The 21,856-nt window shown below is 37.4% G+C and overlaps 1 protein-coding gene and 1 non-coding gene across 6 annotated transcripts in view; both read left to right on the plus strand.

Moving 5' to 3' along the window:
• LOC131299426 (protein NO VEIN) overlaps positions 1–17,275 on the plus strand; it is a 40,041-nt gene extending 22,766 nt beyond the window's left edge. For 4 of the 5 annotated variants that reach the window (XM_058324965.1, XM_058324963.1, XM_058324967.1 and 1 more), the window contains exons 8-13: positions 1,381–3,651; positions 5,408–5,520; positions 13,651–14,050; positions 14,131–14,448; positions 14,714–14,971; positions 15,569–17,275. In XM_058324965.1, coding sequence (XP_058180948.1) covers positions 1,381–3,651; positions 5,408–5,520; positions 13,651–14,050; positions 14,131–14,448; positions 14,714–14,971; positions 15,569–16,639 — 4,431 coding nt within the window. In that variant the 3' untranslated portion in view covers positions 16,640–17,275. The remainder of the gene's footprint in view (positions 1–1,380; positions 3,652–5,407; positions 5,521–13,650; positions 14,051–14,130; positions 14,449–14,713; positions 14,972–15,568) is intronic. The other variant, XM_058324964.1, reaches the window with a different exon arrangement.
• On the plus strand, positions 5,850–5,957 carry LOC131302157 (small nucleolar RNA snoR100). Its single transcript, XR_009191631.1, has one exon. It is a non-coding gene; the product is annotated as a small nucleolar RNA snoR100 (small nucleolar RNA).
• Positions 17,276–21,856: the final 4,581 nt, after the last annotated feature.

A 21,856-nucleotide genomic window follows, 5' to 3' on the forward strand; every position in this document is an offset into this window, starting at 1 on the left:
CCTTAAATGGACTGCCTGCTGACATTGAGTGAAATTTTTTGCCACTTCTACTGTTAGTAGTTTCCTATTTTGTTCTTGGTCGTTTGCTGCTTACTAGAATCAGTTGACATTTTTCTAGAAATTCTAAGTTACTAAAACAAATCATCAGATCTCTTTAGGCTCTTTTTTTATTCAATCTATTTAGGTCCTAGAGTTCCCCTAGTGTAGTTGGGGTATAGAGTAGTCTATTTATGTAATTTAAGTTGTATGTATCCCCATGGATTTGAGTTAGAGATCCAAGACATTCTTGGAGCCAAAGCTGTTGTTTCTTGGCTTGGGTGAGCAGAGCTTTGCTTAGGCAAGCAAACCTTTTTATTCATTGATTGCCAAGGGACCAAAGCAATTTGTTCTAATCCTATTCTATTGTATTTCAACTAACACCTAGCATCAATTGAGGTAGATATACTTGCATCACTTTTTGTTCGGAAAGAAAATGAATACTGCTGTTACCAAGTTGATCTTCCACTATGGGGATTAGTGTGGGGCAAAAGAGTCATAGGTCTTTTGATGTTGTGAAGTTTATTTTGTATTGATTAGTAAAGTATTTTTTATTTTATTTTATGAATAGTTTGAAGGGGGAGTGAGTAACCCTCTCTTGACCAATTCTTAGATTGTGTCTATATGACATGGATGCGGGGTATGTGTGTTTGGTGTGGTATGTGTAAACAGTGTTGGTTTCATCTAATCCAGTAATCAGGGTATGAATAAAACAAAATAACCATGTTTCTTTGTATGGTTTTTTTTAATGTTCTAGGAGGATGGTGTTTAGGAGATGAAATAGAGACTTCAAAGATAATATGAGATGTTGTTTCATAGTTATAAGGTGAACCCGTATTAATAACTATGCACGTTGGATGGATGCACAACAAGACATGTTGAACACGTATCCCATCCCCTATTGCCATTGTTGAATTCCAGTAGAGTTACTCCACGTATGTTGAAAGAGTTAAGTGTAGCAAGGGATTTTGTATGGGTTTTGAAATGTGGGAAATCATTTAGTGGCTTTTTATACATGGTTGGCAATCCTCAATGCCATTTTTTCAGTAAAACTCTCTCTGTCAAATAATTCTTCAGAAAAAGAAATATACACGGGTTCTAATTTCTATGTTGCAAGCATGGTCGTTTGAAATACATTAGAAGTACTGGCCAATGGAAGTACTTACTTAGCCTAAGTATTGCATTGCCACAACTAGCTTGGTTGATACTTTACTTTGCTGGAGTACTTCCCCCCAGATTTGCGAAGGAAAGCACGCGAAAGGGCATTTCTTCCTCCATGATGGTTGCATGGTGTGTTTCATTCCATCATTGTTTATCTGATGAAAAATATTTGGTCTTTTGAAGGTCACTGATGCTCCAGAGATTCATTCCAATGGGTTTCATGTCAAGTTTGATATAACTGAGGGGCAGATTGGTTTTGTTTTACCAACAGTCCTTCCTCCTTGTGATATTAATTTGCTCCAGAGGCTGGCTTGTTGTGATAATGAGAATATGGATACTAACTGTTGGAACACATGCATTGTGCTTCCTTTCAGAACAAACATATCAGAGGGGTCTCCCATGGATGGCATTAAAACTATGTTTTTAGATCTTCATCCATCTTTATTGCTTTTTCTTCACCGCCTCCAGTGCATCCGGTTCAGAGACATGGTTTCTGATTATATGATTACCATGAAGAAACAAAATGTGGGGAATGGTATCGTGAAGGTATCAGTTGGGAATGAGACTATGACTTGGTTTGTAGAATCTCAAGAGTTGCAAGCTGACACCATTCGTCCTGATGTGAAAACGACTGAAATCTCAATAGCGTTCACCTTGCAGGAATCAGATAATGAGGGTTTTATCCCATGTCTGGACCAACAGCCTGTTTTTGCATTTCTCCCTTTAAGAAGATATGGTCTAAAGTTTATCATCCAAGGTGATTTTGTTCTTCCTTCATCTAGAGAAGAAGTTGATGGAGATAGCCCATGGAATCAGTGGTTATTATCCAAGTTTCCTGATTTATTTGTTGGTGCAGAGAGATCTTTTTGCGCCCTTCCTTGTTTTAGCGAGAATCCTGGCAAGGCTGTTGCAGCTTTTATGAGCTTTGTACCACTTGTAGGGGAAGTGCACGGCTTTTTCTCGAGTCTTCCACGGTTAATTATTTCTAAGCTACGTACTTCTAAGTGCTTGCTTATGGAAGGGGATAATAATAAGTGGGTTCTTCCCTGCAAGGTTATGAGGTGCTGGAATCAACAAGCTCGGTCTCTTTTGCCTGATAGCTTGCTCCATGAGCACCTCGGCCTTGGATTTTTGGAAAAAAATATAGTGTTGTCAGATTCATTGGCTAGAGATCTGGGTATTCAGGAATATGGACCCCAAATCCTACTTCAGGTAATATCTTCTCTGTGTCATTCAGAGAATGGTCTCAAATCAGTCAGCCTGGTTTGGCTATCTTCTTGGCTCAATACCCTTTATACAATGGTTTTGAATTCTTCTCGGCTAACATCTGTAGACTCTGGGGCGGCATCAGATGCTATAAATGCACTCAAAAAAATTCCTTTTATTCCTCTTTCAGATGGTACTTATAGTTCGGTGGATGATGGTACAATCTGGTTACACTCCGATGGTGTAAGCCCCAGATTGGATATTGATCATGGTCCTGATGTTTTCCCTTTATTGTATGCTCAACTTCGGATGGTAAGTCCTGCGCTTCTATCTGCTGCTGCAACTGTTGATAGTTCATGTTTGGATGTGTCTGTCATGAGCAATGTCATTAGGATGCTTCAAAGAGTTGGTGTCCAACAGGTGTCTGCGCATGAGATTGTGATGGTACACATCTTGCCAGCTATCTCTGATGACAAAATCACTGAGGACAAGAAAAGTTTGATGATAGAATACCTTGCTTTTGTACTGTTGCACTTCCAATCAAGTTGCCCCAACTGTCATGTGGAAAGGGGAGAAATAATAGCCGAGTTGCACAATAAAGCTTTCGTTTCAACAAATCATGGATATAAACGACCTGGTGAAGTATGGATTCATTTCAGTAGAGAATTTGGAAATCCTATTGATGTAAATAAGTTGATTAGTGGGTCGGATTTGACATGGCATGAGGTAGATGTTGCCTATTTGAAACATCCAATGACTGAATCACTACCAGGTGGTATGATGAAATGGCGGGAGTTTTTCCAGGAAATAGGCATTACTGACTTTGTGCATGTGGTTCCAGTTGAAAAGAAGATCACTGAGATATCTCCTACAGTTCTGAAGAATATGTCGTGGGATGGGGACCTGATCTACCATGGAGCGATTGCTAAAGATTGGGAGTCAGCAGAGTTGTTTCATTTGTTGTCCCATTTATCCTCAAGCGGTGACCTGATAAGGTGTAAATTCCTGTTGGAAGTACTCGACACGTTATGGGATGATTGTTTTAATGATAAAGCTACTGGTCACTTCATTTTGAAATCCCCAGAGGGTAACAGAATGTTCCAGTCTTCGTTTATGAGCAGTCTCTGTGGTGTTCAGTGGATGGTTTCAAGTTTGGATAATGAGCTTCACTATTCCAAGGAGTTGTTTCATGATTCCGATGCAGTACGCTCAATCCTTGGTGCTATTGCTCCGTATGCTGTTCCTAAGGTTGGTGTGATGTATCTGTAAATCATAGAGTTGGGCTTCCACTAATTGTTTCTTGAAGCGGTAGGCTAAGTCTTGAAGTCTACCGTTTCATGTTATTTGTCACTAATTGTTTCTTGAAGTGGTACTCCCTGTAGTGCTCACTTTGTTTTTTGTTTCATTTGTCTTTTTGGTCTCTCCAGTCTCAAATTATTCTTACTGCCCCCGGCCTTAGCAGTTTCTTTTATAAAGCACATAAAGCACTCCTCATGAATAAAGAAAATTTTCCAGTTAGTGTCATGGAAAAATGGATTTTCAAGTAGCATACTAGCATGATTTCCCATCTGGCGATTTTTTGTCCTTTGTGCATGACATTCTATGGGCGATTGATTTGCGGACCTTCAAACTTCCACTATGACTCTTTAAGCTTCATGTACTCCCTCTGTACCTTAATACTTGTCCCTTTTGAAAATTCCAACTTTTTAAGGAGACATATTGATTGCACTTAAATTCAATTTTAAAGATATCATTTCCATCCTCTATTCCAACTACCTTGGAATACCCTATTCATTTGTACCAGTTAGTTAAAAACTACCAAATTTTGTTCTTTTGGATTTCCAAAAAAGGACTAACATTATGAAACATCCCAAATAAAATAATGGACCAGTAATTATGAATGGAAGTATTTCATACCGTTGCATGTCTTGAATGTTTTGTATTTAGTATCGTGCGTGGCACTAATCAACCTTGATTTAGTGAATCCTCTGTTTGCTTCTTTTACCAACTTATTACCATGAACATTTCATTGTGCGTAGATGTGTAGCTTCTACTCTTAATTGTTATGCAGGAATGACATCAGTTAGGTTGGGTGAAACGGTACAATCCAATTGGCAATGTGTGGAGTGGCCTGCAAGGATCATATACTAAGTACTGTGATACCAATGTACTTTAAACTCCAACACTCCACAACATGTACAAATCCCATTAGCACATGGGACTATGGGAGGGACAGTAAAGAAATAGATGAGATAAACAGAAACATCAGAAGACTCGTCTTTGGGTTTCACAGCTCACTATGAATTTTTCAAAGTTATGTTCTGTTTTCATTGAACTAAACAAATGAAGAAATATCAAAATGTTTGGTCTCTATATTGGGTTGTTTGAATGGAACATGGATGACCACCCTTAGGATTAAAGCATTGCAAAATGTAATAAATCGACTCAAAAGGCATATACTCATTGGCTTAGGAGATAAAAAAAGAGTATCGCCCAGGGAAATTATCTTGTTTGAAAAGTAAGGGATTTTATTAACTAGGTTCATGAACTTAATTTGTGAAATTCCAATGTCCTCACTATGATAGGGAGAATCCTCCGCCCAGATTTGCTTATGTCTGGGACCTTTATCATTGGGATTTGGATGGAGAATTGGGTTTCCCTGGTTAATAAAGCAAACTATTTTGAGTTATACTTGTTCGATGAAGTATGCAATGATGGTAACTACTATTTCATTGGTGGCTCCTGATTTAATTTATGGGTTCAATTCTTCTCTTCCAAACTTATTCACCATTTGACGTCTTTTGTTAATGTCTTGGTTCTATAATGTGGATTTGCTTATAGACATTGGTAATCTCTGGTTATCTTTCATTGCTTGTTACGTATGCACCACTAATTATAAATCCAACTAATAGAACTGTTTATTACCTCTTTTAATCAAGGGATTTGATCAATGTAGATTCTTATAAGTTATCTTGCTGTTTATTTTTTATTTTTATTGAGACAGGTAAAAAGTGAAAAGTTGTTGTGCAATGTTGGGCTTAGGACTGAAGTTAGCCTTGACGACATCTTCCTAGTTCTTCAAGTTTGGAGAAGATCTCAGACCCCTTTCATGGCTAGGTATGATGTCTTTTTTTCTTTTTTTTTTTGTATTTGTTACTTGGCATTTTTATTTCGTTCCCCATGGGTTGACACGTTTCATCTACAAGCGCATGTTACAGTTAATACGTAGAACTATTAGGTACCCCGTCTTCTTTGTAGCAAGAGCTAACTTTGAGCGCAGTTTCGGTTCTCAAAAGAAAACACATTTTTCTGTCCCTTTCCTTTGTTTCTCTGCCAAGATCTAATGAGAAAGTAGTGTTGGAATTTATTTATGTGGCTCACATGCCACATCAATCCTATTTATATTTTATAGTATTTATGTTCGTAAGTTTGATGCCCTGGACCATGAAGGAAGGAAGCATGGTAATGAGCACAAAAATTGATTTGGGTCTCTAGGCCTACCCTCCCTAATGTTTTTCGGCTTTGATTTAGGGGCATGGTTCTACAGCAAAACATCCATGTAGCTCCTCGGTTCTTGGAGGTTTAGGGGGGCCACTATTTCAGTAATATTCTGAGAGCAGCCACTTTGTGCATATATTGCCAAAGGTTAGGTCTATCTCCAATCATCTTCCGCCCATACCCCCAACGATTGGGGAATAGATGGGTTCTGTTATTGTTTTTGTTGTTGTAGAATTTATGTTCGTAACTAAAATATGGGTATTAAATTTAAATAAAATATTGCCTAATAGATATGGTGACTATCCATGAATGGGTTTAGTGACCATTCATGTGCAAGGTTGCAACTATTAATGAATATGTGCCTTATTACTTCTTTGATGGAATGAAGTATGGAGGGTTGTGTCCGTTGGGAAATGGTCACAATCTATCTATATGAAGGCTTGTGATTACCAACAAGTTACATGTGTGAAAAACATTTATATAGATTAGATTGGAAATCCTACCCATTGCTTTCCGAAATCAATTAGTGAGAGTTTTGTTGAGTCAAGCATATTGGTTCAAGATCGAAACAATTTCCGGGTTTCTTAAGACTTGAACGCCATGGCAGAAGGTAAGTAATTTTTCCACTGCGTATTTATTTTGATTCTCCCACATAGGTTAGGTTTATCATTTGGTATCAGAGCAAACCTTCATGTCATTGTGTTTAGTATGAATTAGTTGATTGTCGAAACTTAAATCTATTGAGGAACCATTCAGTACTGTTGTTTCAGATTCTTTAAGAAGAAATACCATTGTATCAACCAATCTTAATGTTGATCTTGGCCCTCGTGGGTTTGTCTATTAAGTCAATAGGAGAATTTCTTTTAATTACCTTGACCTTCTACATTGTTGTCGATCGGTTTTCCATTCTTAGTCCCAGACTTTTGCCATTCACAACTTTTATTAGAGTATTATAAATTTGTTTCCCTACTATGGAATAGTCATCTGTTGTGTGTCAACTTTGGCCAATTGGGCATTTTTCGAAAATTCAGAGGATAGACTGTTGATACGTGTGTGGGGTTTTCGGTTCTTTATTTTACTTTATCCAATCTACAATTGGGCATTTTTCGAAAATTCAGAGGATAGACTGTTGATACGTGTGTGGGGTTTTCGGTTCTTTATTTTACTTTATCCAATCTATTATGAAACTCTTGCTTTAAAGAGTAAAGCGTTTGACCACTACGGCTAATGGACTTTGATTGGTCTAGTAAAATTATGGTGTGTTTTGTCCTGTGTGCAAAGGAGATATTAAGAGAAGTCAAAATCATATTCTAGTTCATGTTGTTTAGTTCATAATGCGAACATTATTTGGTTTTAACTATCGATGGATTTTCCAAATCCAATAGTTAACTATCGGTGGATTTTTCCTTGCTATTGTTATCTATCGTCTTGCCATGATCCCATAAATGTAGTGCTACACTTAAAGCATAGACAAGATTTTGGGAACATCAATTTTAAGTGGAATGGTGTGTAAATATGATTTTCTCAATTACCCTGTTCTAATTTTATTTTTGTCACACTTATGATCCGTTGAAGTGAACAAAATTTGAGAACTTTTGATCGTATCCATTTCTATTGGTTGTTCATTGTTTAGATGGGCATACATGATAGTTCCTTATATAAAGTAATGGATTTGGTGTCTGGCATGATGGGGTTCCTATTTTATTTTGGATATGATCAGTGTAAGAGAAAAGAAAAGTGGGGTTTCTATTGCGATTTCTTTCTCTCGAATACTGTAATGCATATAGCCATAAATTTATATCCAAGTTTTGGGACATTTACAGAAACTATTTTGGAATTGTGTTGTATGCTTTTGCCTTCCTATCTCATGGAGAGTTCAAAGGTTTCATTATAGTACTTGGCTGCTAGATCTCCTAAAGTTTTCATATATGACTTAATTTAAACTAATTTTGCTCTCAAGTAACTTTCATGCTCCAAGTATCATATGCCATCATATAGCAAAGCAAAACATGTGATTGAATTCTCAAATGATTTGCGCAGAGATCAATGCCATTTGTCCGTACTTCTATCACACATGAAGGTATGTTAACTATTGGATCCGGAAAATCCACCGATGGTTAAAACCAAATAATGTTCGCATTATGAACTAAACAACATGAACTAGAATATGATTTTGATTTCTCTTAATATCTCCTTTGCACACAGGGCAAAGCAAACCCTAATCTTACTAGTCCAATCAAAGTCCATTAGCCGTAGTGGTCAAATGCTTTACTCTTCAAAGCAACAGTTTCATAATAGATTTGGATAAAGTAAAATGAAGAATTGACAACCCCACACCAGGGCCAAGATCATATATGAGACGCGTTGATATCATCAGTTTCTGTTTAAACTTTGATCATGTGAGACTATATAGTGAATATGTGGTAGTTGTAACCGTCCCATTAAAGTTTGGTTGATACCTTTTGAGATGACTTTGATCATGTGAGACTATACAGTGAATATGTGGTAGTTGTAACCGTCCCATTAAAGTTTGGTTAATGCCTTTTGAGATGACTTGAACGTTATAATGTTTTGAGATTGGCCACAGCTTCTTGAGATGTTATTTTGTTTGATATTAGGAGAGTCACATGTGGAGTAGTGATTGGAATATATGTGTTTGTGTTAATTACATGGCATCTACCATTGAGGTTGAATTTATAAAATTATTTATTTTTCCCATAGGGAAATAATTAGTTTTTGTTAGTTTGTTTGGGACATTTTAGTGAATTCAACACCAAAACAGAAATTGTGTGCATAGATTATACGTTTCATGTTGATATTCGAAATTGGCGAGTCTTGTTGTTGCAATGAAGTAGATCAGTGCGTGTTGCAGCCTTTACCCACAGGGAGGTTTGAATTTACTTATTTCAATTAAAGATTAGCATAAATAGTTTAATTCACAGAAATAATAACTCGGTCTTGCAAGGAGGTTCTTATTTTTGTGATTTAAGTTGAGTAAGATAAACATTTGGAAGTAGAGAATAAACTTTTCATATGCCCACAGGTACGAAAAATTTGATCTCATTGTTTAGATTATTTATCTTATTCATAAAGTATTGCGTAAATTCATGTGTGATGCACCTCTACCCATATGAAGGTTAGAATTTACCGTTAATGAATAGTAGTAATTTTGAAGTAAAGATCTACTTTCTGTAGCATCAAGATATATTGTTCTTGGTCATTGTTGCTATTCATAGCGTTTATTAAAATTGCTTCATGAAGTCCATATTATTTGTTGGAGTAATATTGATGCTAAATGTGCTCTACCTTATTTCACGCTATGTGGGTGCAGGACTACCCACATAATTAAGTATGCTAAACAAATATTTGAACACTAATAGTGGAAGAAGTTTAATTCCTTTAGGCTTAATGTTCAAAGTGTGATTAATTGAAGATCCAATAAAGTTTTGACTTTGGGTAGCATCGTGAAAAGAGTTTTGAAAAAGTCATTTTGTTTGTGAGTAAAGAAAAATTGTACTCCTTAAAATTAGTGGGAGTATATTCTTTCTCTTGGCTTATATGGATTTTTGTTCAGGGTTTACTGGGTCAATACCAATTAACCTTGATTTATTAGAAAGCTGCAAGTGAAGTTGTGAGGAACCAAGAACTAAAAGTTGGTTTACATGCATGATAATGATGCGAAATTGATTGCTATTGAGTTTAGATCTTCTCATGGTCTAGACAAGAGTTTAGATCCTACTATGAATGGTAGAATTAGTGGGAGCTATGAAACTAGCCTAGCATGCAATATGGGTCTTAAGTTGTTGATGTTATGTTGAGACCATTATTAAGTTTACTTTGGCTACTGTTTTGTTCTCTACGATAAAGATGAAAGCCGAATAAAGAATATTGACGTAAAGTACCTCATTAGGGGAGAGAGAGAGTTCATAAACACAATTCATGACCATTGAGCTAGTTATTGCCGATAAAAAGGTTATGTGATGACACATGACATTTAGCTCATTTCATATTTGTTTTCTTTCATATTGATGCTCAATTAAAGTTTTGTCACACTATAAATGTTCTTAGAGAATAAAGACGTACATGTGCACATAAGGTATGAAGTACGTATACGATTGTCCGTTGGGATAAATAAAGCGGACCCTAAGTGACTATTAGTCATGACTACATGTGATACCACATAAAGTTTTGAGAGATTTGTCCATTGTAATACATGGAAGGAAGTGCTTGCTTAAAGAGCATAACCACCATGATTCGTGCTCAATCTTACAACAATAGACCGTTATTTGGGCAATTGTTGTATGACCATATACAATACTATACAATACTTAGTATCTTTTACCTAGCAGTTTTTGATTGATTTGTCATGTGAGCCAAGTGGGAGAATGTTGGAATTTATTTTGTGGCTCACATGCCACATCAATCCTATTTTTATTTTATAGTATTTATGTTCGTAACTAAAATATGGGTATTAGATTTAAATAAAATATTGCATAAATAATTGGTGACTATTCATGGAAAGGTTTGGTGACTATTTGTAATAGATATGGTGACTATCCATGAATGGGTTTACTGACCATTCATGTGTAAGGTTGCAACTATTAATGAATAGGTGCCTTATTACTTCTTTGATGGAAGGAAGTATGAAGGGTTGTGTCCATTGGGAAAGGGTCCCAATCTATCTATATAAAGGCTTGTGATGACCATCAAGTTACATGTGTGAAAAACATTTATATAGATTAGAGCATCCCCATTGTAATAATCAAATTGGTATGGATAAGCAAACTTAACAACAATGCTAAAAAAACACCTCACATTGTAATAAGCAAAGTTACAAGTCTTTTAGCAAATAACCAAATTCCACTCATTCCATAACCAAACTTAACAACTTTTACCAATAACCAAAACTCAATAACCAAACCCAATAACCAAATTCAAAACTCAATAACTAAAAAATACCCCACATTAGAATCGTCTCATCGAGACGAATAATTTGGTGTGGTCGGGTGTGATTGAAACTCGTTTGAAATTGAACATAGGTGCATTGCGTACTATGGGGTTTTTTTTTTTATAGGGATGCAAAAATAACCAATGTGGAGGTAAAGGTTGTTAAGTTTGATTATGAACTAAATGGATAATCAAATACTGACGTGACACATTTTGGTTATTGATTTTGATTATTCCCATTGCGGATGCTCTTAGATTGGAAATCCTACCCATTGCTCTCTGAAATCAATTAGTGGGAGTTTTGTTGAGTCAAGCATATTGGTTCAAGATCGAAACGATTTCCAAGTTTCTTAAGACTTGAATACCATGGCAGAAGGTAAGTAATTTTTCCACTGCGTATTTATTTTGGTTCTCCCACATAGGTTTATCAAGTAGTTCTACCGTCCTCTTTTCTAGAAAAGCAGTATAATTCTAGTACATTTTCCAGTTTTCTCATTTGTTCGCAATTTGTCTTCTTTGATTAAGCGCAGTTTATTTACATGATCATAGATTTCCTGGCCGACTTCTACAAAAACATTGAAAATTATTAGCAAAGTGAACACAGTAAGGAATTTAATTTTGTGCACCCTCCGGGTCAAGTGGGTTCAACCGTTTTTGAGGTCACGGCCAGCTTTTAGACTGCCCATTGCATTAACGTAAAAGTTAGTTTATGTTGAAGTATGGTGTTCTCTTTTGGGTGTTGTGGGTTGTCATAGATCTTGTATGAATGCTGAACATAATACAGACACAATCAAATGTCTACATTTTGGTAGCTATGCATCAATTTATTGATTCCAAATATTCTAAGGCTAGATGGGTTTAGGGCTTGGGTACTTTCGGGTCCTACTAGTAGAAGCATGTTTATTCTGCAATCTTTCATTTTTTTGTCCTGTTTTGTTTTCCTCTATCCTGTGATAAATGGACTGTTCATGAGACACTATGTGGTGCGTAGCTCTATCGGTTGCAGTTTTCATAATCAGTTTCGCAAGAACACTCGTCACTAATAACTTTTTAGAGGAATATTCAAAATAAAAAGGGAAACATCTTGTCTTCATCTCTTGTTCTATTAGTTAGTTGTTTGGAATCTAGATTTTTTCTGTTAGTAAACAGTCGAATACATTTTTTCTTTTTTTGTAAGTTCAAGATTTTCTTAAATGAACCTGAGAATACATGTGCCTTGGGCCCAAGGGGCGTACCCCAGACAACAAAAGCCAACCACAAAAACAAGGCAAACAAAACCAAACTCCCACAATCTGAGAGAAGCAAAACAGCAAAAATCACGAAGGAAAACATGCAAGACTAACTCCTAGGACGAAAGACCCTGTTGCTAATGGCCCAATTGCTGCAGATTAGCCTATTAGCATTTGTGTTTTTGATAGATCTCCTAGAACTAGGCTCTAACATCATTCTCGGTTCTAGAAACCTCCTGATTCATAGAAGAGCCAACACCTTGAAAAATCCGAGTATTTCTCTTCCTCCATATGTGGTAAATACAAGCAACTGAAGACTGCTTGTAAACCAAATCCTGGATAGTGTGCACAGCAGCCCATCTCACTTCATCTACAAGGCTATAACCAGGTCTATTCACATCATTTTTTGCCAGAAAAGAAGACCAGAAGGCAAGTAAAGAAAAGGTGCTCAGAGATTTAACCCCATGAGTACACGGACAGCATCTAGGATCAGAAACAATCCCCCACTTGCTTAACCTATCCCATTTTGAAAGCCTTCCCAGAACAGTGGAATACTTAAGCAGCATATGAGCTGTAGATGCTAATGACGTGCCATTATTTTTAAGCTTATCAACTACATATACTGGTGCCATCATTCATTTCAAGATATTCACATCCTTTGGGGGGATTTCTTGTGATTCGAAAAAAAAAGTTTATCCGAAGCTTGGCATGACGACTTGGCATAATTCTTGTACTGTAATTATTCAGGGATAGCCTAGCACCATATTCACCTGCTTCTGCCCCTTTGTGTGTAGTTACGCTGCAGCGTCCAACATGACACATCATATTAAGCAAGGCTGCTCTGTGTCTGCTAATTTAGTTGCATTTCTTGAAGAGTTACCTTATGAACTAGACGACAATTTTGGTGGTTCTTGGTTCTTGTGATTTTAGGCCTGCCTTTTCTGAGATGATGTTGTCTACCAGTCTATTGGGTTAGGATGTCATTTATTCATTAAACCTAGCTTAAGTCATGGATATGGATTATGGAACGAGTAATAAAATCGCTTTCTTTCTATTCACCTGTTGTTTCGTTTTTTTTAACACTTTATGATTTTATGACAATTTCTCTTTCAAAATTTCTCTGTAAAAGGTTTTCGGCAATAAAGATAACTGAATCAGTTTGAACTTTTTAATAGCTACCCACAGTGGTGCAGTTTTCGTGGCTTCTTGGCACGTATTTAATACGTGTTATTTGTTCACCAATGCTTGTACAATCTCTAAATTTAGTCATTATTTGAAAGAAAACCCCTTCTGTGCGCAAATTTTTTTTTTTTTGTGTGTGTGTCCTTTTCTTAGTCTTATGATAGTTGCAGAAGGCTTTTAGCATGTTACCTTGTTTATTCACCTTTTGAAGCATCTACTTGCTTTCTGTCCTGATGCATTTTATCCCTTTGTTTTGGTCCAATTGTACAGCATTTCACACTAGCATCCACTTTTACTAATGTACATTAACTTTCCATGGTCTTGTAGGTTTGCTCTACTTTACTATTATAAGATGACCATGCTTATTTAATTGACTCACTTTTTTTGCCAGCATATCACAGATGACGAAATTTTACACATTCATTTGGAATGAAATGGCTACTTCAAAGCAAAAGATTGTTGACGAATTACGTCTCGGACCTTTTATTTTTGTTCCAAACTCAGTCATTCCAAGGCATGAGGATGTTGTGCCTGGTGTCCTTTTTTCTCCTTCTGAAGTATATTGGCATGATTTAACTGATTCTATGAACCAAGTCAAGGAGATCCATCCTCATAGTGGCTCTAGTGCTATTGGTCATCCCTTATGCAAGACATTATGCAACGTTTACCCAAGTCTACATGAATTTTTTGTGAGTGAGTGTGAAGTCAATGAGGAACCCCATCTCCGTAGCTACCTTGAAATTTTGTTGCAGTTATCTACTGTAACTTTGCCTTCCCAGGCAGCTGATACGGTAAGCTACCAAGATTGAAGTGAACTGTAGATTGTAGGTCATTGTGGATTCAATGCTAAGTATTTTATGGCCTGCCTCAGGTTTTCCGAGTTTTTCTGCAGTGGAGTAATGGACTGAAATCTGGGGTTCTGACTCGTGAAGATCTTTCTTACTTGAAAGATTGTCTTCTAAAAGTGGAATTTGCTGTGCTTCCTACTGTGCTAGATAAATGGGTTTCCTTACACCCGTCTTTTGGACTCATCTGTTGGTGTGATGATGAGAACTTGAAAAAGGAATTTAAGCATTTTGACAATATTGATTTTTTGTACTTCGGCAAACTTAGTGCTGATGAACAAGAGATGCTTCGGGTTAAGGTGTCTGTTCTGTTGCAGAATTTAGGAATTCCTGCTCTTTCTGAGGTAATCTCTCTGTATGTACGTGCATGGTTGATGTGGCATGTTTGGTTGTATTTTAAGCTCCGACCCCAATTTGGATGTATAAAGCAACACACAACATTGTCTTCTTGAAACAATGAAACATATAGCCACTTTTTGTTCTTTTTTGCGTCTTGTTTTTGGTTGGGGGCAGGGGGGAGCCAATTCGAATTTTTTGTATGCAAGCTGTGAACTAGTAAAGAATATAATTGATTTTATCCTCTCATTGATAAATACGGTTCTGTTGCAGGTCATAACTCGTGAAGCAATTCACTATGGTCTGGCAGATCGTAGTCCCAAAGCTTCATTGCTCAATTGGGCTCTTCCGTATGCTCAGCGTTACATCTATAACGTGCATCATGATCGATATTGTCAACTCAAGCAGACTGGATTTGAGAACCTGAGTCATTTGCAAATTGTTGTTGTTGAGAAATTGTTCTACAGGAATGTCTTAACAAGATCTGGGGTTGCATCCAAGAAACGTTTTGAATGTGGCTGTCTTCTGCTGGTATGTAATCCCAATAGTATCCTGGTCTTTATGTGTTCAAATGTTCAGTATTCTATTTTAGGCATTCAGAAAGTGGACTTTGTGCTATAACATGAAAAGAGGACAGATCTGTAAATAATTGTTGGATCTTTTAGATACCGATTACCTATACAGGAAAGAAATAAAAACTCATTCTATGGTGGAAGCCTCTATAAGGCCACGTTGGGTATAAATCTTGGCTCCCAAGCCTTGGCTGCATTGAGAACGTATTCTTGGCCCGTTGGGAGTGTTGTCATTTCAATATTACAGCAGTTTGAAAATATTGTTTTTCATCCCTTCTAGTCAGAGGACTGTGCTGACCTTAATAAAAACTTAATGAGAGCCAAACATTAATACTAAATACTATTACGTCCATGATCACAAGGTCGGTGAGCATGATAAGGTGCAAACTAGTTCGAATAGATTGTCTTTCACAGGTTGTTATGTGAGCATGATTTGAGGCAATAGCTGGGGTAGTTCATATTAGTTTGAATAGATCGTCTTTCACAGGTTATAATAGTGTACCTGAATTCCTGTCAAACAAAAATTAGTGTACCTGAATTGTGCTGACAATTACAGGGCAATGTCTTCTATGCCACCCGGGAGTCAGATCCCCATGCCCTGTTCATGGAGCTTTCTCGTTTACTATTTGAAGGAAGTCCTGACCTGCACTTGGCAAATTTCCTACACATGATAACAACTATGGTAGAATCAGGTTCCAATGAGGAACAGATAGAATTCTTTATCTTGAACAGTCAGAAGGTTCCAAAGCTTCCTGATGAAGAAGAATCAGTCTGGTCCCTTCCACCTGCCGTGCCATCATCAATAGTAAATGAAGAAGCACACACTTCTTCAACAGTTATAGCTGAGCAACAAAATCCCACTAAGTCTAAGAGGAAACCTGGAATCAACTCAAACTGGCCTCCTGCGGATTGGAAAACAGCACCTGGTTTCAGTTTTCCTCGTTTAAGTCAGTATAGGGCAGAGGAAGCAATCCCACCTCCAAGCCGTAGCCTGCATGTGATGGAGGATGATTCCAAAAAGAAATTTGCACAAATGGATCATATCACTCAGATCGAGATCAGTTCTGATTGGACCGTAGAAGGTGTGGCATATAATCCGGTTCCTTCTGAAGCTTCAGATAATAATCCAGTTGCTTCTTTATTAGGTTCTGCAAATGATTCCACTTGTCTAATTACTCAATCTGCTGACCCAAACTTAAGGGGTCATAAGAATATTGAGAGGGATCAATTTTCTTTTGGCACCCCAAATGTAGAAGCAGCTTATTTAACAGGGAGACAGGGAGAGCTCGTCGCTTTCAATTACTTTACCACGAATTTCGCTGAGAAGAGTGTGACATGGGTCAACAAGGATAACGAGAGTGGTTTACCGTATGACATTGTCATTGGGGAAGAGGGAAAGAGTAAGGAATATATAGAAGTGAAAGCTACAAAATCTTTAAAGAAGGACTGGTTCTTCATATCATCCAGGGAGTGGCAATTTGCTTTTGAGAAAGGTAAATCTTTTTGCATTGCGCATGTTGGTTTATCGGATAGTACTCACAACAGGGCAAGGATCACATTGTTCAAAAACCCAGTGAGATTGTGCCACCAAGGCAAGCTGCAACTGGCTGTTGTGATGCCAAAATAACTCCAGGAATTTTCAGCCGTCTCCTGAAGGGGAATATATGTGTGTTTGGGTGTGCTCGCACGCGCATCTGGTGTGTACTCTAGTTTATCTTTCACTGTCTTTACTTCACTTGGAGTTTGGTGCTGGCGGGCTTCAGATTTCTTTTCATGGGTGGATACATGGTGGATCAGTGCTTCAATGAGGTTTGCTTTGTGGTTGCACTATCCAATTGAAACTCACAAGCGAAGGTATATCTATTGCAGGTGAATTTTCTTCTGGTAGAATCCAATCGTAGGGTTTTCTTGGATACACATACGGAGAATGAAGCGTGCAAATTTGCACTGCTGCTTCTTGCAGATCCACCTTCTGGTTTTGCGTTATTCCTGGCCAGTGGTAAAATATTTGTTGTAACTTTTACACCCTCCCACAATATTTAGTACAAAATCCAGTCGGGTAAATACTGTTAGTGTTTTTCTTTCTGTAATATTAATTTCAATTGCTTCTGTAATTGTTTATTGGATAAATCTGTGGGGCTTCGTATAGATTGGCCTCACAAATAGGAAATTGCAAAAATTTGTAGTCAGGGATAGAAGTGGATTGATTGGTATAAGTATGTTTATATTTTATGAAATTGGGCAATTAGAAATTGTTGGTTAACTCATTTAGCGAATGGGTATTGAGGGAGAATGATTTTGTTCGCCCTGTCTACAAGAGGGTGAACATTATGCATCTTGTTGGTCGAAATAGTGTAGGGACCACGGAATTATTTCACTTTTAGGTAGATGTTTTATAAATTCTTGGGGAATATTTACTTTGGTCCCATGTATTTTGAGAGAATGATTACTTAGACCCTTTCAACTTGAAAATCACACTTAAACCCTCAAACTCGGGACTCAAAACTATCCTTTTTTAACTTAAAGGGTGCATATAAAAAATATTACTATTTATTGCCGTAATATAAATATAAATCTCTAGTTCTATTTCTATTTTTGAAAAAACACAAGCCTTTCCTACTTTTTCATGGTATTCCTACTTAAAGTCAAAAAATAAAACAGCGAAGAATAAAAAAATAATATATCCTCTATCGTACTGTCTCTTTTTAATTTCTCATCACAATTACAAATTTCTTGGATACTATCTCTAAAACAAAATACTCCACAAATTTGAAGCAAATTCTTCTAACAACCTTCTAGATACATCTTCGACCTGATTATAATGATTTGCATCTCAACCAACACTCACATTAGTTTTAGCATACAATGTCTCATTTGTTAGGGTGAGAAAACAATCACACAAGAAAGAAAAAGGAGCAAACTGACAGAACTGAAGACTATTCTGAAAGCAGTGGTTCAGATAATCCAGAGTGACAATCATGTGCTTGTACTAGCTGTGTGGTGTATATTTATTTACTTTGTATGATGTAATATAAAGTATGAAGTGACATAAAGTAAAGGTAGTGTTGTCTTCTTTTTCGAGAGAGGGTGAAAGAAAATATAATTGGTATGTACTGTGCTTATGATGTACATTAAGTAGGATTGACTAGTATTGACTAGTAATAGTATCAACCAATTATGGTTGTATGTAGCAAACTTTAATAGGTGTGGATGTACAGTAAAGTAGGATAATTGGTGTCCTGTGTAAATGATGTAAGCGTCCCTTCCTTACGCCTATAAAAGGACTCTCCCCGTTGTAAAACTTAAGTGAATGAAATCAGTGTGTTCTCTATAATTCATCCCTTTTTGTGTTCTCTTTGATTCTAACCTACTTTGTATTTGTATCCACTTCGTGTCTGCCAACTTGGTATCAAAGTCAATATTGTTCATTCTAGCGTAAACTCTTCCTCTGGGAACTTCTTTTCCAAAACTACTTCATATCTTTTTCTAAAAAAAAAATTGAAGTGTATGCTCTGTGGTTGCCTTTAAAGGATCCTTCACATCAGAAACTTCATTAACTATTTTGATTAAAGAATTTTTTGTATCAGTGGGTTAAAAGTACCTTGAGACTTTTGGCTTTTGAGCGGTGCGTCTCAGTTTATCTATACTGGTATACATAATTTTATTAATCAAAATTAGTTAAAAGATTTTACATTGAAAATAAAAGATTTGTTGTATGAGGAAACGAAGAACCCAGACTTTTATCCATAAAAAATAAATTATTTGTTTTCCACCTATTCCGCTGCTACCTCCTCTTTAGTCCCTTCACGATCATCCATCGGTAGAAATTCCTCATCTTTTTCTTCTAATCTTGAGTACTTGTATGAGTTTGAATACCTTCCTAATGATAGTAAGGTTCCCCTTACTGATCTTCCTTTTCTAAACCCATATAATGCCTTTGTTAGACCATAAACCTCTGTAAAAAAGAATGTCAACCAAGTTTTCTCCACAAAGCGTCTAACTTCTGTAAAAGAGTATGCCTAGGCCTCCAAATTTGATCAATGTTTCATAGCAGCTACAGAAGCTGAACAACTTTTACTCCTGGAAATCTCGGTTGATTTGTCTCGCCTTTGGCAACAACAATGATTTACTCATCTTCACTTTGGAGTAATCAGATTGGCTGTCACTTTCCATGGCAGAAAAGGTTTACCTGTTACTTCCAGACTTACTCTGGTAGACACCAGGTTTCTACAGTACTAGCACGCATGTATTGCTACTGTCCAAACCACGTTAAATGCTGCAATTGTGATTTTTACCTTTTACCCCAATTTCAACATGCCATTAGCAGATCCTCATTTGCTATCAGCCTTGAAAGTGCAAGTTCAAATTGGTGGTGCCTCCCAAATTTTTACTCCATCCGTCCCTATTTTATAGTCCACTATTCCATTTTGGGCTGTCCCTTAATAATTGTCCATTTTGTAAAGTTAGAGGATAAAAGTTGGTGAATTTTTCATTTTGCCCCTAAAAGTAGATTCCATTTTGAAAAGTTAGTGAGTAAAGTGTAATGATGATGGGTAAGTAGGAAAAATTGAGGAAAAAGTTAATGTGAAAGGTATAATGATGATGTCTTTTTAATAAGTTGGAGTTACGAAGCAGGACACTTAAAAAGGGACGGAGGGAGTAGCACATATGCAGCAACCCTACACTATCAAATGACCTATCACCTTCAAAACCATGCCTTTGACAAGTCATTACATTCCTCCACAAATGAAGCAATTTTCCTAACTGTCAACGCACCTGACCAAGCTTCTTGTGTCCATATTCCACGTCAGATTTCCCGTCCTGAGCTTCTTAAGCTTCTCCCAGAGTCTTGGGTTACAGCTTACGAGAAAAACCAACAAAAGCCCATCCCAGTTCAATCCTCAAATCCAACTTTCATCCCAAAACCTGATGGTGCAGTGGAGATTTCATTTCCAAAAGAAGTCTCTGCCTCATCCTCCACCTATCCTGTTATTTTTCCCTCGAGAATTGACATGTTTGAAGATGGTTCTCGACCTGGCCCTCCAATTAAATACTTCCAACCCAGTGGCCTTCCAGTTTTCTATTTCAAAAATCCAATAACAGGTCATTGTTATTTTGATGCCTATGACTGTGATGAGTGTCTAGAAGACAGTCTTCTAGAAGATGAAGAAGACTTTGAAGAACCATGTCCCATATGTCCTTCGTCACCTCCCACTCCTTGTAAATCTCCACCTCATTCTCAACCTCCATCTGATGATGGCTCTTCGAGTCAACCAAGTGGATGTTTTATGTTCACCTCATCTCCTTCCTGGACTGAATCAGACTTCCCTCCTTTGGAATTTCATAGTTCTCAAGAAAGAACGACCCACCGTCATAAAATTTCAGATCCTACTACCATTCTCCCTGATGGTAGCACCAAAGCAGTGTCAGCAGCAGAAGCAGCAATAAATTGACAGTCAGCAATATAGGGGGATGAAAACAATTGGTGCTTCTGATCAACTGGATTGCAACGGCTTATTCGTGCCTCTTCAACGGAACCCTAACTCGTCGTCTGAACCCTAATCTGCAAAATAGACAGGGGGTGAGTGCACCTTTGCCTCTCGTGGCAAAGGCCCTCTGATGCCTTTGTTAGTATCACGTACTAGAAATCAAACCCTAATTATCAGTAGGAAAGCAATAAGAATGCAATGTATTGCGTACCTTTTCCCTCTAGGTTTACCTCATATTTATAGATTTGTGTATGCTTGTTGCCCAAGCATCCCTATTTCCATAGGATTCCCAACTCGTATAGGAAACCCAGGGTATCAAGGATTCTCGTTTCCTTTATCAGTTTAATAGAAAAGAGTCCTTTTAGGATTCTTTTCCATTACTGGCCGATCATCCCATTCTCATTGGGTATCTTTATCAGATCCTATATTCTCGGGATCTCATTCTTTAACGGAATGCCACTGTTTCTGGATCTTTCCAGAATGTTCCCTATGTTCCAACAATTGATTTGGGGTTCTTTCCTTGTTCGGCCATCTCATTGCCGAACAGACTGCTTGGACCAATGACTTCACGTGTAACTTGGTCCAAACGTAATGAGAATGTCTCTATCTGCCGAACAGTTTAGTTTTACACCAGTGACTTCTCATGTCATTGGCCTTTTAATCAGCCGAACAGACTGCATGGACCAAGGACTTCCCATATCATTGGTCCATATCGCTGTTCTCAATACTGCCCGGCGATAAGTCCAGTCGTATTTAACCACGTGCTCCCAAACATCACGTGTTCGGTGACTAAATGTACCTGCTCGGAAATACCTCCCTACAATTGCTCCCCAGCTTCATCTATTTACCACTGTTCGGGGGCAATATATGATGCTTAGAAACAAAATTTTATTTCGACCAAATTCTTCTGATCCCGTGCAGTTATAATTTCAATATCTCATTGATGCCTTTTGGCGCCTCTGCCATTATTCCATCTCGAGGTTACGACTCCATGTGGCGCATTTCGTACATTCTACATTTAATATGAACTGACGTTTTGTCTAAATGACGTTAATTCGTCGTTAATTGAATCCCTTTAGCCCGTTACTTTCCAAGTAACGATGTGAGACGAGACATTTCGTCTCCGTCCCTGTTACCTAAACCCCAGAAAGGGCTTATTTTAGATTTTCTCACCCAAAACTTCAAACTCTTTCTCTCTCTAAGCTCTCTGCCATTGCCGCCATCTGCAAACTTGATTGCATTCCAGGGAATCGTCACCGTATTCTTTGTAAGATCTTCGTTCTTACTTCATTTCTTCTACTTAGGTTTCCATCTGAGATCTCCTTTCTCAGATTTGTGGGTTATTTCTAGGGTTT

This window comes from Rhododendron vialii, chromosome 9a, assembly GCF_030253575.1.
Source record: "Rhododendron vialii isolate Sample 1 chromosome 9a, ASM3025357v1".
NCBI classification, from domain to species: Eukaryota; Viridiplantae; Streptophyta; class Magnoliopsida; order Ericales; family Ericaceae; genus Rhododendron; species Rhododendron vialii.